At 34.6% G+C, this 16,565-nt stretch overlaps 1 protein-coding gene and 1 non-coding gene across 7 annotated transcripts in view; both read right to left on the reverse strand.

Annotated features, from left to right (window-relative positions):
- Positions 1-505: 505 nt before the first annotated feature.
- Positions 506-16,565, reverse strand: part of AFTPH (aftiphilin) — a 67,005-nt gene continuing 50,945 nt past the window's right edge. For 2 of the 6 annotated variants that reach the window (XM_002757700.5, XM_017964268.4), the window contains 4 exons: positions 12,725-12,785; positions 11,093-11,176; positions 6,807-6,930; positions 506-1,628 (listed from right to left, as the gene is read on the reverse strand). In XM_002757700.5, the coding sequence (XP_002757746.1) occupies positions 1,484-1,628; positions 6,807-6,930; positions 11,093-11,176; positions 12,725-12,785 (414 nt within the window). In that variant the 3' untranslated portion in view covers positions 506-1,483. Of the gene's footprint in view, positions 1,629-6,806; positions 6,931-11,092; positions 11,267-12,724; positions 12,786-16,565 lie in introns of all 6 variants that reach the window. The other 4 variants (XM_035272418.3, XM_035272419.3, XM_002757701.5 and 1 more) reach the window with 2 other exon arrangements.
- Positions 13,496-13,600, reverse strand: LOC118147570 (U6 spliceosomal RNA). Its single transcript, XR_004734019.1, has one exon. It is a non-coding gene; the product is annotated as a U6 spliceosomal RNA (small nuclear RNA).

Below are 16,565 nucleotides of genomic sequence, written 5' to 3' on the forward strand. Positions count from 1 at the left end.
CCTGGCAGCACAGGAGCCTCAGTCAGCAATGGAGGTACAGGAGTTCCACGGGCTCATTTCCAGAGTGGATGAGGCCGACTTCAGCTGACTGCCTGTTCCCGATGCAATGTCATGTGACTTTTTGCTGAAGCATTATCTAGTAACATTCTAAAATTACTTTTTAGACTTTTTCTGCCTACCTTCATTTCACGCTTATATATGCTTGGAAAGAAAAAAATTCCCTACAAATCCCTATTTGACCTTGCCAATATCCTGATGAAGATATAATGAATCATGGGAATTTCTTTACTGATTTCATGTTCTATATAAAAACAAGCGGCTCAGCTACTAAAAGTGCTGATCCAATTCTTATAGGCCAGATTCTAATTCTTCCTGGCTTCAACAAAGTAGAAGCCCTATCAAATGATTTTTTCTGGATTGAAATGTATTAATATTCAATAAAACTTCTCATTCAAACTCATTGGATTTTTCCTCACACACCAAAGTACAAAGACAGCAGGCTAAATTTCTTTTAAATTATTTTATTTTTGTGTAAGCTAAAAGGAAATTTACACACTGAAATCTCAAAACACCTCGGGCATGCACATTAACCTTGTTAGAGGTTCTTCTACATGTCTCTCTTTTTTCCATAGGAATTTCCCCAAACATTTAAAACCCATAGTTTTCACTGTATATACAGCCTAAACCATAGCAATCTATGATTATGTCATTTTACACTGTGCAAAATCCTCAAAAAATAGTGGTACAATAGAACAAAAATCAGTAACAAGTAAATTCCATTGTAAGACATTCATATAATTTGGTCCTTCTCCGAATCAAACTGATTTTAAACAGACACAATCTCTTTAAACCCCTCCAATCAAGTTCTGACAATGATCCATACCCTATAACAAAAGAGCAATTGATTAAGTAACTTGCAAAAGATCAAACAGCAATATACCAGATTGAAAAGATTAAAAAAGCCCCAAAATGTTAACAAAAGCCAGATCTGAAACAAACCCCTCATACACAAAATTAAAAAAAAATTAAATTGGAGACTTTGGAGCTTATTTATGATAGCAAAAGTAATTTGACATGTAATATGAAAAATCAAGAGGACAGTCAATGAAATCTGAAAAGACTGAAGGGGATTTCACAGACAGTGAAGATTTGAGTTTTTTTTTTTTATTTGAAAAGTTTTTTTAAGAAGGACACCACCAGTGTATTTCACAAAGACATAAATGTATACATCCCAGCAACACAAAAAGAATAAATCTTCAAAAATGTTTACCCCCGATTATTTACATTTTTCTAATATAAATTTAGGACTTCAGTATGTAAATAAATATACATTACTATGTATACCTTTCTAGTGCGGCTTACCAACAAATCAGCTGAACTTGAATTTTTTTTTTTTTTTAAATTAGAGCAAGTATGCTTTTGATGGTAGGGAACGGGTGGAAAAAAGGAAAAGCAATAGAAACTGTCCAGTTCACATCACTTATCAGTCTGCTTTTTCTTGGGAGCTTGTGGAAGGTGTTAACGTGGCCGGGAACATCAACACCTTGGCATGCATGAATGTCAAGTCAGGAAGGCTAGCGATCACCTTAATAGCTTCTTCACTCAGGTGCTCTTCTCTTTTTGGTTTCCTATTGACAAACGAAAAAAAGACAAGTGTGTTAATGTGACTTTGCTGTAGGTCAAATGGGAGAAAATCCACTCTCAAGGTAGGCAGTTAGCAATCTGCAAGGACCTGAGTATCTTTTCCTCTGCTAGTTCCTGAATCTTGTAATACTTTTGTATAGTGTGTTTCCTGTGCCAAATCTCTCATGAAGAGTGACACATGGCCTATTTAAGTTCATTAAAGCTAGGCATGCACACACAGATACTCACATGCATACCTGGACAGCTCGTATACTTTCTAGCCCTTACATTAAGCTAGAAGCATCTATGTAGGCATAATTTTAAAATGTTACTAAGCAGAAATATAATGCCAAAGCCTTAAAAACACTACACCCAACTGGATTTTTCCCTGCCCTTCACCCCCTAAAACTACCAAAATTACCTCAGCATTAAACAAAGTATGTCCAGGGCAAGACTAAGTCATTTTAACCTCAGGCTTTCCTTATCCCCAATGGGGAATTCCAGGAGAGAATTCCCAGCTCAAAAGACCCAGTCTCAGCCTGTTGGGATGTAGACAGCAGGTCCAAAAGCAGCAGTACTAGAGCTGGTTGCTGGTGTTCTGCATGTACACAGGCAAGACAGAACTCTGGGAGAGGGAAATCTCTAAAGCCTATGGGTCCTGTAGATGAAGTGTATTTTACTGCACTGGCCCCAATTTGAGAATAAACAGTTTGGTGCCTAGTACAGACACGAAAATGTGTGGTGACCCAGGTCTACTCAGCAGGTGAGCCATAGAAAATGCCAAATGAGCCTCAATTTTGGCTCAAATTGAGCACATGATTGCAATTCGGACTTAATTTTTTCCTGGATATTAAATATATTGAAAGAATGGTTATACAGATTATTCACTTTAGACCAAAGATGATTTCAAATTGTTCACTATAAAAAGCCGAATTCTGTTTTACGGTAAAGGATATGTGGAGTGCAGTTTGGGTGTGAGAACAGAGAGCAAAGAGTAAGTTTTCATCTAAGAAACAGTTGGTAAAGATTATTCTAGGGTTTTAATTGCCTTATTTTAGAGGCAATATGAAATTATATTTTTTTAAAAAAGCAAGTTTACAGTTTATAGTCTGTGCGTTTATCTGTGGTCATTGTGCATGGGTGTGAGCTAATCTTCTTAGAATATAGAAAGAAGTAAACAGGAAGAATTTGAAAATAAAAAGTTATATCATGATCATTTCTCAAAGTCAAAGGCAGTGACCTAATTTTAGCCTATATTCTCTCTAATGAAGATTTACCCCTTTTTATCAATGGAATACAATTGAGAGTCCAGGAAAAAACACAATCATTTAAAAAAAATTTTTGTTTTTGACAAACGTGCCAGGACCTTTCAGTGGGGGATATTTTTCAGCAGTGATCAGACAACTGGATATCCACCAGCAAAAGGATGAATGTGGACTCCTACCTTGCACCATATACAGAAATTAATTCCAAATGGATTAAAGACCTAAATGTAAGAGTTGAAACTATAAAACTCGTAGGAGAAAATCTAGGTATAAATCTTTGTGACCATGAATTGAGCAACTGTTTCTTAGATATGACAGCTAAATCACAAGAAAAATCAGATCTTATCAAAATTAAAAGCTTCTATGCTTCAAAGAATACTATCAAGATAATAAAAAGACAACCTGCAGAATTGGAGAAGATATCATGAAATCATTTCTCTGATAAAGGCTTAGTATCCAGAATATATTTAAACATCTTATAACCTAACAATAAAAAGACAAATTATCTAATTAAAATATAGGCAAACAGCTGGGCACAGTAGCTCATGCCTGTAATCTCAATACTTTGGGAGGCTGAGGCAGGAGACTGCTTGAGCTCAGGAGTTCAAGTCTGGGACACCATACTGAGACCTTGTCTCTATTAAAACCAAACCAAAAAAGGCAAAGGATCTGAATAGATATTTCTCCAGAGAAGATATACAAATAGTCTATAAGCACATGAAAAGATACTCAATAACATTAGTTATCAGAGAAATAAATATTCCCTGATATTTGCAAACCAAAATATCAATTAGATACCACTTCAAACCCACTGGGATGGCTATAACCAAAAAGACAATAACAAGTGTTGGTAAGAATGTGGAGAACTTGGAATGTATGTTATTGGTAGGAATGTAAAATGGTGTCATCACTTTGGAAAAGTTTGGCAGTTCCCCAAAAAGCTAAACTTAAGAGTTCTTATAGGACCCAGCAATTCCACTCCTAAGAGAGTTGGAAACATTTGTCCACACAAAAATGTTCAAAGCAGCAACATTACTCGTAATAGTCAAAAAGTGATAACAACCCAAATTATCAACTGATAAACTGATAAATAAAATATGCTATTTCCAATGAAATATTATGCAACCAAAAAACAAATACTACAACAACATGAATGAACTTGAGAACATAATGCTAAGCAAAAAAAACCCCAGACACAAAAGGCTGCAGACTGTAGAATTCCATCTATATGAAATAACCAGAAAAGACAAATCCATAGAGACAGAAAAGCAGATTAGTGGTTGCCAGGGCCTGGGGAATGAAAGGGATAAGGAGTGACGGCTAATGGAGACAGGGTTTCTTTTAAGGGTGATAAAAATGTTTTGGAATTAGTGATGACGGTTACACGACCTTGTCAATAAACTAAAAACCAGTGAACTGAACACTTGATGTGTGAATTTTATGGTATGTAAATTTTTATCTTGATAAAAAGGCCTAAAAAGGAATAAAAGATCTATTTCTTTTGGCACTATTTCTTTGACCTGCATAAACTTCAGTTAGAAGTCTGTGGCTACTAACTAGCTGTCACTAGTTACTAGTGATTTAGAGTAGGAAATCATTTTCCTCCATATTAGGAAAGGTAGGCAAGAAGATGGAACTGTTTTAAAACTAAGAATTTGCATTTCTTTAAAAAACTCAATGTGAGAAGTCACTTTCACAACCTGTGTTCCAAAAGAGGATATATATTTCCGACACATTCAAAGGCACTTAGTAAAGAATATTGGATACGGTTTGGTCCATGTAAAACTTCCTCTACCTTGACCACTCACTGTTTAACTCCTTCTTACCCTATAGTCTATCACCATGTCTTTTCACTTTATCTTCTGCTTATTGTCAATAGCCAAGATTTTGCTGAGCTTTATTTTTTTGCAGTTTACTTATTCAAAATAAAAGTGAAAGGAAATCTAAAAATAAGATATTAAAAATGCTTTCTGAAGTTATGCCACCAGCCTATCTCTTCTCCGTACAGCTGAGAATCACTCGGGACATTTTACAGTATTTTAAGACTTTACTAATTTTAAGACTTGTGGGCATGTGTACTTTTACCATTTTCAAATGACATACATTTCTCAAAACAGAAAATATATAAAGTTGGCAACTTGTTGTCTCTTCAATTTATTTTGTTTTAAAAATGATACTGGACAGGTCCTAGAGAGTAACTCAATACAGAATGAACAGACATTGACCTCAGGATAATAATACTATAGTATTAGTTCATTCCCTATTAGTACAGAGCAAGAGAAAAAAATGAACATAGATTCTTTAAGTGATAGGGCTTGGAAGAGTTCTCTAGATTCAGCATGTTTCAAGGATGAGTTAAAGAATTTAGGAGGGAAACTTAATGTGGTTTAGAGCTCCTCCTAATGGCACAAAATGAATTCTCATCATTGGGATTTTCAAAACTACTATAGTTCTTTGGTTTGGTCAGTGAGACTGCAGGGGAAATAAAGTGAGGAAAGAGTAGAACTGTCACAGAAAGAGCTGTCCTGAAAATAGCAGGTGGAAACCCAAACAAACACATTCTTTTTTTTTTTTTTTAAGTCAAATGTGCATTAGCTTTTAGTTAACATATACAAATTTCTCACCCATGTTTTTCCATGAGAGGAATTTCAATTTGAAGAAATGATTTACTTGGAAGGAGAAAAAATTAGAATGCAAGAAGAAAAATCCATATAGTCACATTTACAAGTAGGTTCACTGAAGAGGAGGCTTTAGCAGTGCCAGGTGGCATTTGGCAAAGACATGGGGCAATGAGACCAATAGAGAGAACTGGCAGACAAGGATTTACATGCTACAAAGCCATTCTAGGGAAAACCAAGGGTAGTCTACAATTATAAAATGTATAATAATGTATTTCATAATTATAAATATTAATGGCAATAAATATCTGGGGGAATAAAAGCACACAAAGTTTAAAAGACAATGTAAGAATTCAAGTAAAGTTAAGAGATAAACATTTATTATTCATAAAAACTTTTTAAAATGTATGTTTTACTATAGAAGAATCTATCTAAAATATAAACCTGAATTTAATATGTGATTGGCATGTATTTTTTCAGGAGAAAGAGGTCTAACACTTCTTTCAAAATTGGTCAACTAATAGGTAAATAGTTCCACTTTAAAATGTTGATGAATCACAGATTTGAGACAGCAGAGTTGGCAGGCCAATCAACCAGATTTGCTTTTACACTATTGATTTCCTGGTTCAGAATATCTTCCTGTTAGAAACTGGCTTAGTCTTATGGTTAATAATTTAAAGCAATGGAAGGTTCTAGTGCCTTATCATACAAAACTAAAGGTTCTGAATCCCAAACACGTGGCCCGAGTGAAATTCTGTGCCTCTAGTTCCAACACTGGGAGATGGTAATTGCTTTTCTATAGGCCATGCCTCTGACGGGCTTCTAGAAAGCTTGGTAAAGTAAGGCTTTATGTCCCAAATCAGAGGTGCATGTCAATGAAAATTCCAAGAACCATCTTAATCTGTAAGTATAAAGAACAGCCTAGGTGACTCCAGGATTATAAAACTGGGTTCCCAAAGATGATTTTATCAGTAATTATTAAGAGAAAGGGAGAGTGTTTCTAGAATGGCTTTATGATCACAATACTTAATCAGAATAGTCTCTACAAAGTACGGGGAAATAAAGAAAAAAAAAACCACATCTGTCAGTCTTTGCCAATCTCTTAATGAAATAATTTTGCTCTAATAAAGGTCATAATTAAACATAATTTGATACTATTTTCTGGACTTAGCATTGACTGACTTTTATAAAGCAAATTGTAATACAGTAAGTTGAAGTACTGCCAACTTACATGCTTTTTCCTTTGGGCCGTTTTAACTCAGAATTCAAAATTTGGGTATAATTCATACCAACTATTTACCTGGTAGATGTGCTTGTCTTCTCTACTGTGGACATGAGTCTCGCAAAAGCATCAGTCACTTTGAGGCTTGAGGTGGAGATTTCCAGCTTAGAAGTTGTTAACTCATACAATTCTGGATCCACACCTTATAGTATAAAATGATAGTCAGTGATGGCAGGCTGCAATGGGTTACCCAGTTAACCACAATCCAAGATGCGAAAGGCAATATTCTGTAAACATCTGAGTCTTTTACAAACACAACATATCTTTAGAATACTGCAATACTGCGTTTATTTTTTTAAATTATAAACTCTACTTTTTGGAGTTTTTATAAAATAGGAAAATAACTTTTCAAATTCCATTTTGGAATGAATATATCCTTAAGCTAGCATTTATGTAGCAGATGCTACCCAAATACTTCTAAAATTTCTATCTGCTATATAAAACTCCCCCAATTTGGATTAGAATGTGATATGAAAGTTATCAATGTTTTATAAATAGAATGCAAATGATTTGTTATATGATATCCCATTTTTCAATTATCTCATTTTTAAAAGTCTCCTGTTTCCTCACCTCTCTACCATTTTTTCTCTGTTTTCTTCCACAGAAAAAGATTTAGATATGGTAAAAGATCTGGTTAAATATATCCTGACTAAGGACTAATCATAGACATATACCACATTGTTCTTTCTTCAGGTTAGAGGTGGGGAAGGTAAAAGATTTTCAGAAAAGGTAAGTACTACTTTCGGACAAAATGAAAATTCTTGTCTACAGGGTTAATTATAATTCTGTAGTCTCACATCCGAATCTGGTAGTCATTAGTTCAAATATCTTAGGGTAATCCAGAAGGAAGCTCAGAGGGTTCAATTTATTGCAAAAATTGATTTAAAACTCTTCCCCATCTGACTTCATTAAAATATACATATAACTTTGTATATTTCTCATGTAATACAGATTTATAGCAATGATGACAACAAAAACATTGAAAAGAACAGTTAAAAAAATTTTTTTTTTGAGACAGTCTCTCTGTCGCCAGGTGCCAGACTGGAGTGCAGTGGCATGATCTTGGCTCACTGCAACCTCCGCCTCCTGGGTTCAAGCAATTCTCCTGCCTCAGCCTCCCGAGAAGCTGGGACTACAGGGGCATGCCACCACGCCCAGCTAATTTTTGTATTTTTTAGTGGAGATGGGGTTTCACCATGTTGGCCAGGATGGGTTCGATCTCTTGACCTCATGATCCACCCACCTCAGCCTTCCAAAGTGCTGGGATTACAGGCATGAGCCATGGTGCCCAGCCCAGTTTAAGTATTTTAAACTCAAGCTACACTTTGGATAATAAAGATATTCAGAGTGAAAAAAAAAAGTTTTTAATCCTACACTCTCCTGGTACCAGCAAATAACTTGAGAAAAAAAGTTCATGAGTTGCAGGGAATCAAAATTCTAAGGAAGAATGTCTTACTGCTTCTGCAATTTTTACTTATTTCTTTTAAAAAAAATGCCCTGTAAGATCAGCAAATAAAGTTATATATAAATGCATATATTTACAAGTTTTTTCCTTTTAAGATACATTAAAGTTAATTTAAAAATCATAAACTGACTTCTATTAACCTTTACAGATGTAAACATAGATCTCAGATGTTTACAGAAATCAGACAAGCAAAAGCGACTTCCACAGTTACGAAGTCTAACAAGGGAGGAAGGCTATAGAAAATGTATGTTGACACTCCCAAGTTCTCAATATTTCATTAAGGTACAGTTTCAAAATATACTTTAAAAGGACTTTCCTTTGTGTTTCTGTAATAAGAATATGGGTTGCAATTAAAATGTAAAAGATTGTCTATGTCTATAAAGGGACCAAATGAGCCCACAGTACTTCCCTCTCTAAAGGCTAGATTCCAGCAACCACAAAATTTAAGTTGATGTCTAATGTATAATGCAGAATAAAAACTGCATTCTGACTGGCAACAGGAAAGTGCTAGTAAAAACCTAGTTGGGTTTATAAAATACTGGCCAGTTGGCTGTCAAACAGTGAAGTGATAGGTTAAAAAAAAAAAAAAAAAGACAAAAAAATCACACCCCCAATTAACTCCCATCACATCAAAAAGCCCCCAAAACTATGAGGAGATTTTTCAAAAACAAGACAACTATTTACTATAAAAATTAGAGAGTAATTTTTTTATGGAAGGTCTTTTTTTTAAACAGAACCTTAATGAGGCATAGTTTAGTTACATAACTAAAGCTAGCCAACCAAGTTCTACGCCAACCTCCTAAGTCTCACACACAAAATAATTAAACTGCAAGCTAAGACAAAATGACTTTCCCAGAAACAAGTCAGAAAAAGTGCAAGCAAGTGGTGAAATGGAATACTAAGGAAGGTGTTGATACCTGTAGCTTGATGGTGTTAACAAAACCCAATAGCAATAAAAAGAAGCCAAAGCAAATATACAGTAATCAAATTTATATAGCAGCTAGAGCATATTAATGAAAATATTGAACAGAAATATTTAAAAGGCTCCAAAGTAATGAGAACTGCATTTGACCATGCTGATTTCACTTCCATTACAGTTCTAAGCTTCTGAAACCGCTTGCTCTTCTTGCAGCTGTGTACACTGAGCCTGATTATCAGGTCATTTCTGTACTTCTTTATATAGCCACGTTATTTGTGCTCCTATGAATGGTTTTTAAATGATTTTGAAATGTAACCAAAAATTAAATTTAAACCAGGTTTTTAGGCATCCAAAAGTAAAACACTGACCTCATTCAAATTATAATACAGTTTATGACAAAACAAAGCTGAGAGCAAATTTTAAATGGGAGCTTAATAATTCTTGGGAATACAGTAACAAGGAAAAGGATATACGTGTTTTTGGTTGTCCCTCTCACCTCCCATTAAGTATTCTAAAATGTCAAACAACTAATTAGCTCACCCAGGTCATTGCATAGATCAAATGTAAATTTAGAAGTAATTTAAGCAAATAGTACAGTATCATTTTGATGTCAAAACCAGACACATATTGGTTTTTCATATGCTTGCAAAATCTTGAAAACGGTAAGAATGATAACCAGGGGCTTGGATTGAGGAATCCAGTCATTCTATACCAAATGACCTTGGAAATTCCCTGCAGTAGAATCAGATTTCCATAACCAGATCTCAAGAAGGGTATCCTGGGTCCCAGGCTCACTCTTAGCTGACTCTGTTAGTCTCCCCCATCCATATTCCATCATGGCTGCTAAACTGTTGGAAGTGGGTGGCAGCATTATCTAGTGGAATAGCACAAAACCAGCGAATTCTCAGAAACCAGGCTAGTTGTGACACTGGCCACTAGTGGGGACAGAAAGGGACTCTCAGTATGCATTCTGGGCACGGGCATCTATACTGCACCCCAACAGCTGTCTGGTGATCAGTGGGCATGATTACCAGATCACATGTTGGGACAACAGTTATTCATTAAAATCATATTAAATAAAATGTAAACATAAAAATGCCATTATAATTTTAATCTTTTATTCAGTTAGAAAATGACAAAGTACATTAGTCCTTTGGTCAATGAACTGAACTTTCGCAGGGCTGAACATTAATTTAACAGGCACTCCAGTAAGTTTTAATTTCTAGCTTTTAGTATCTCATAGCAATTATTTTCTACTATTAACTTTTGTAACATTTTTTTTTCCCCATGGAAAACTAACAGTACACTTTCTATGTAAGAGCTACATAAAAACAGAAATAGTTCTATGTGGGACTATATACTTAGTGCTAGACTCCAACATTTTGGAACCTAATTATGTATTTAGCAATATATAACTAATATTAGCAATTTAACAATATATAACTAATAAACAACTAATTGAATGCTGGCATTTGTAAAGGTTATATTATTACAGGCACTACAATGTAAAATCATCTCTGTATACTAAAATATTCTATCTCTAAATTTTTGTTTTTTCAAATTTATAGAATATGCTTTTAAAATTAAGCATATAAAATATCACATTTTCCACTTAGAGGAAAAAAAACCCAACAACCCTGCCTTTAACTGTCTAAGGACATTAGGGATGTTTTATTCCTAGAAACTACTTTCAGCTTTGAATATTACACTCAGAGAAAGTTTTCCTTGAAATACATTTCACATAAGTCATTGTTTTTTTTGGTAATCAGATACTAGAAAATAACAACAGATGAAAGAAAAGTATTAAAAAGACATTATAGAGAATACAATCTACTTGTTTCCTTGTTTATAGGAAAGTCAAGTGATGTGGTCATGCTTTTAGTAAATAAACTAGAATTGTGGTTTTAACACTCTGCTGACCTGGGATTGTGGTGCTGCTGCTAGAGCTACTGTCATCCACGGGCCCAAAGAAATCAAGGTTCAGAAGAGTGGAACCTCCACTAGCTTGAAATTCAGTGACCGTGTTGGTAGGCAGCCACACAGAAGGTAAGCCAAGGGAGGAGGGGTTATGTGTAAAAAGGGGTAAGACACACACTTGAACATGCAGGTTATAATTAGTAATAATTTTACATTTTAAAAATCAACATTAAAACAATGTGTACAGTATTAGTTTTTCATTACTAAGGACATTTCTAAAGTAACAATTTAATTCAATGTACATTTTCTCATGTACAATGTAAAGAATGTAACACTTAGTAAGGTTTTAGGAGTTCAGTTCTTTCAATCAAAACTGGAAGCCATACCAGAAAGACCAAAAGGAAAGCGTACCCGTTAAAGGGAAACAATACTTTAATCTCAACCCAACATTAAATCACTGTACGTGCCCAAATCAATGTTTCATGTTAGTAATGCTGGTTTCTAATTAATGCTTTTTAAAAAGTGACAAAGTTGTCAGTTTCAGGACACGCACCAATATGTTAACTTAGTTTAAAATAAAATTAAAGAAAGTCATAACTACCCTACCCTGATGTGCAACCTCAAGCTGTACTGTTCCCCTTTAACTCTGAAACAGTAATCAGAAATAGTATACATTTTTAAAGAAGTTGTTTGTTAATTAAAAAGCATGATGATTTGACTGAAGACACCAGACAACAGCAAAAAGTGCATCCAGGCTTTCCTTCAGCACTATATTAATTCAATTGGATGCTTTCCAGATATCCTAGGACCCCACTAGAAGGTCAAGCTGATAGTGTTTTTTTTTTCCCACAATGGCAATAATTGCCATTTAGACAATGGCAGGTGTTTTAGACAACAGCTCGAACAACTTAAGCACAAGGAGTAAGAGCAATTACATCTTGGGATCCACTTAAAACTTGTGGTGTCAACACTAGAAACTAGCAGTGGTGTGTTACTTATTTTAAAGAGTCCACATTACATTACTGGAATAAGTTATTCCTTTTTGAGGATTTTCTTTTAAAGCCATAAGTGAAACCAATTATTTTAGAACTGCCTACTAACATTTGGAAACACGCTTTAGAAAAGGATCGTAAAATTTATTTTCTATTTGCACCTATAGTGCTCTATAAAATATTAAATCTGAAAACTACTGTGAGTCAATAAACATGGATCTATGCACATTGTTTTTGGTTAAATAATTGTGCTTTGTACTTTGAAGCAGCCTCTAGCCACAAGACTTTGCATCCAAGAAAATTCCATAAATTAAAACTTACAGAAAAAAATTCAAGGTAATTGGTCCTAGCTAAAATACCTTTTAAACTACCTAGATATTTGTAAAAAATAAAGAAGCTTACTTTTGACTTAAAGAAACTAAAATTTTACCTAACTACTATTACCTATATTTGAGCATTAATACTGTTGATAATAGTAACAGCTGGTTTCTTGAGCAATTACTATTCAGAAAGAAAGCCTGAATTTCCAATAAGAATAAGTTATGTTCAAACAAAAAAGGAAATCAGCAGAGAGAAGTTTGTCTGAACTTTGTAGCTTTCTTAACTCTAGCTCTGGTGCTAGAGGCTCTACGGAGAGACGTACCATCTAAAGGGTTAGTAAGGCCACTGCTACTCCAGTCAAACTGGACGGGTGGTAGAGACTCCTAGAGTTGAAAACCAAAAAATCAAAATTAATCAGTACAGGTTGTAGCAACGTAAAGAATCCTTAAAAAAATTTTTTTATAGCAAGACCATTAGGCAACAAAGTACCTAAAGACAAAATTAGGATAATTTACAATTTCAGAAGGTCACCTGCAAATATTAGCACAAACTGAAATTGTAAAATTTACAAACAGTACAGGTTATCGACATTTAAAAAGTTGTATCTGGGAAATGAAATTATCTTTACATTTTTAAACAAATTTATGAATGGATTCTATGTCAAGATTTCAGTCTATTCTCAAATCGTGATTTAAACTATTAGCTTGATTACAATAAAAATATTAAAATTTAAAACATGCCTTTTTTCACTAAAGTGATTAAGTGACTAGCAGCTTAAAAGTTCTTAATATAATACAGTAGAGAAAGCACCACATTGAAAGTGAGGAGAATTGGTTTATTCAAGACAGAGTAACCACTAAGTAAGTAAATAGTAATATGCTCTTGTACAGTTCAGTTGATTCAGTTGGTCTTCTTATAATATAAAACAAGAAGGTTCAAAGTCCAAGGTCTGTCTGGTTGCTTACAATTTTCCAAATTTTGAAGAAAATTATGGGCAGATAAATGAGACATTTTTAAAGTGTTGATTTAAAATATCTATTTTAATTAACTTCTTTAACTTAGAAATTACTTACTAGATACCAGAATTTAATTTTGGACTGGATACCAGAATTTAATTTTGGGTATCATCCTTGTACAGGGGCCATGCTAATCGCCTCTGTACCTTGCCAATTTTTGTAATGTGCTGCTGAACCGAGCGTAGAATTTTTAAAACAATTACACTAAAAGGATGCTCAGAGCTAATTTGACCATTCCATGGGTTTAAATTTCATAACTGTCAAACATATAAAGATAAAATAAGCAAATGGTAAATTTAAGATGGAAGGCAGTGCAAAAACATTTTTAGAATGAGCATTCACACTTCACTTTAGGAATATTTTTAAAAGAAAAAAATGTTGGTTTCTTTTTTCTTTTCTTTTGGAAGTGGTGTTAAAATAACCTGTATTTTATTAGACTTTTGATATCAAAATGTTACCGTCTTTTTTTGGACATCACTTACCACTACGCTTTATTGTAAGGTAGGCACTGTACTATTAAAACTTTATATTAATTTTTTTCTGGGTAGGTAAGGTCACTTGCTGTTTTCTATAGGAAAGGAGCACGAATCAGTTATTTTTGAAAGTCTAATCCCATGATATTATAATATGACTGTCTGAATAACTGGAATACCAATGACAGGCAAATTAATTTAAGTAATCAGTCTTCAAAAATCAGGTCCAGCCTGGAGCACAAGGTATACACCAAGTAAAATACTAACATTAGTTAGTGGGTGCCAGGGGTAGGAATGGTTGTGGGGTGGTGACTATGTGTTCTTTGTGGTAATGGAAGAGTTTTGTATCTTGACTGTGGTGGTCGTTACATGAATCCACCTATGTGATATAATGATACAGAACTATGTACACATATTGTGCCAATGTCACATTCCTGGTTTTTACATTATAGTATATTATGTAAAATATAACAATGGGGGAAATTGGTTAAGAGTAAAAGGCACTTCTCTGTACTATATTTGTAACTTCCTGTGAATCTATATTTCAGATGAAAGTTAAAAAACTGCTGCTGAAAACCTAGTTTATAACGTACCTGCACAGCTAATAACTATTTAGAAAAAAATTGTCTGTTGCTGACCTTAAAAGCAAACAAACATCTCTAAGCATTCTAGCAGATTCAACTTACTCCACTTCTAGATCAGTGACACCTTTGGTCATATTCAACGCTGAATAAATGGACAAAATCTAGGTTTATCCAGTAACAATTTCTGGATAAATGGACCAAGTTCTTTCATAAACACATTCTATCTGAATGATGTCAAGTAGCTGGGTGCTTAGAGATATTTCAATTATTTTTTGAAATCCAAGCTTCTCAAATAGGGGTATGGTATTTTGGAGACAGCCAAAATTGTAATAATGAGGTGATAAACACAAATCAATATTTAATGGAAATGAAGTGAAAAACAGGATAGTGAAGCAAAACAAGACTAAAACTAATGGTGTTCACAGGTATGGAAACTTGGGGAAATCACTAGGTAAATAAGTTCATAATAAAAAGAACAAAAACATGGAGACAGGAGACTGGGATTCATGATTTTGGGAAAATCACTTAGCCTTTCCAAATACATTTTCTTGCTGTAAAGAGTGAGCATGAAAATGGCCAGGTGCCTGGGCTCACACCTGTAATATCAGCACTTTGGGAGGCCAACCTGGGTGGATCACTGAGGTCAGGAGTTTGAGACCAGCCTGGCCAACATAGTGAAACCCCGTCTGTACTAAAGATACAAAAATTAGCCAGGTGTGATGACAGTTACCTGTAATCCCACCTACTCAGGAGGCTGAGGCAGGAGAATCACTTGAACCCAGAGGCAGAGGTTGCAGTGAGCTGAGACTGCACCATTGCACTCCAGCCTGGGTGACAGAGCAGCACTCCATTGCAAAAAAAACCAAGTGAGCATGGAACTAGATAATCATTTTTTTCTTACCTAAAATACTCATATCAGGCAGTTTAAGAGAAGTTGCTAGTTGTGACTAGATGGATAACTGATAGTGTTGACCCTACTCAGTGATGACTAAAGTGTGGTTAAAGTATTGACCTAATTAATTAAGAGGGAAATCAGTAATGGTCACAATGTTGTGACCTTGAAATTTAGCAGATAAAAATTAAAACACATACACACAAAAATCCCAAAAACGGTATAATTACTGTTTTTCACCCTTAAACCATCTTTTTAGATAAAAGTATCTTAGAAAAAAATATGAAGTTATTAATAAGTTGATAAATTTCTAAACAAGAGGTGCAATAGTTATAAGATCAATGAATACAAGCCAAGTTGGAAGAAAAAAACAAACTCAATAGGTACCAAAATTGGGATACAACAGACAGACCCAAAAACCTGCAGTCGTAATGGGAATTAAACAATTGTGCTTGTGCTAAGTTTGAAAGACACTATTGCTTCTAGCACTAAAGGCTAGGGACTGTTCCATCTAAAAGAAGTATGAGTAGTAGGAAGATTTAACTTCCTTCCTGCATGGCCAAAAAGCAAAATTATACACACATATATATTTGTGTGTATATGTTTGTGTATATATGTTTGTGTGTATATAGCATGCCAATCAAGAATGGCAAGATATATCATTTCTAGGTTGGGTGTGGTGGCTCACGCCTGTAATCCCAGCACTTTGGGAGGTTGAAGTGGGCGGATCACTTGAGGTCAGGAGTTCAAGACCAGCCTGGCCAACATGGTAAAACTGCGTCTCTACTAAAAATACAAAAATGAGTCTGGTGTTGTGGCACATCTTTGTAGTCCCAGCTACCTGGGAGGCTGAGGCAGGAGAACTGCTGGAACTTGGGACATGGAGGTTGCAGTGAGCCAAGATTGCATCACTGCACTCCAGCCTGGGTGACAGAGCAAGACTCTGCCTCAAAAAAAAATTATATACATATATATAAAATATATATAATTATATTTTATATCAAATTATATATACATATATATAATTATATATGTATATACATATATAATTATATATGTATATATAATTTTTTGCAAAGAGATTCTTCAGAAAATGTACTTCAGATGTTTGTTAAAATTTTTTTGAGGCAGGGTTTTGCTCTGTCGCCCAAGCTGGAGTACAGTGGTATGAACACAGCTCATTGCAGCCTCAACCTTC

This window comes from Callithrix jacchus, chromosome 14 (assembly GCF_049354715.1).
Source record: "Callithrix jacchus isolate 240 chromosome 14, calJac240_pri, whole genome shotgun sequence".
In the NCBI taxonomy this organism is placed as follows: Eukaryota; Metazoa; Chordata; class Mammalia; order Primates; family Cebidae; genus Callithrix; species Callithrix jacchus.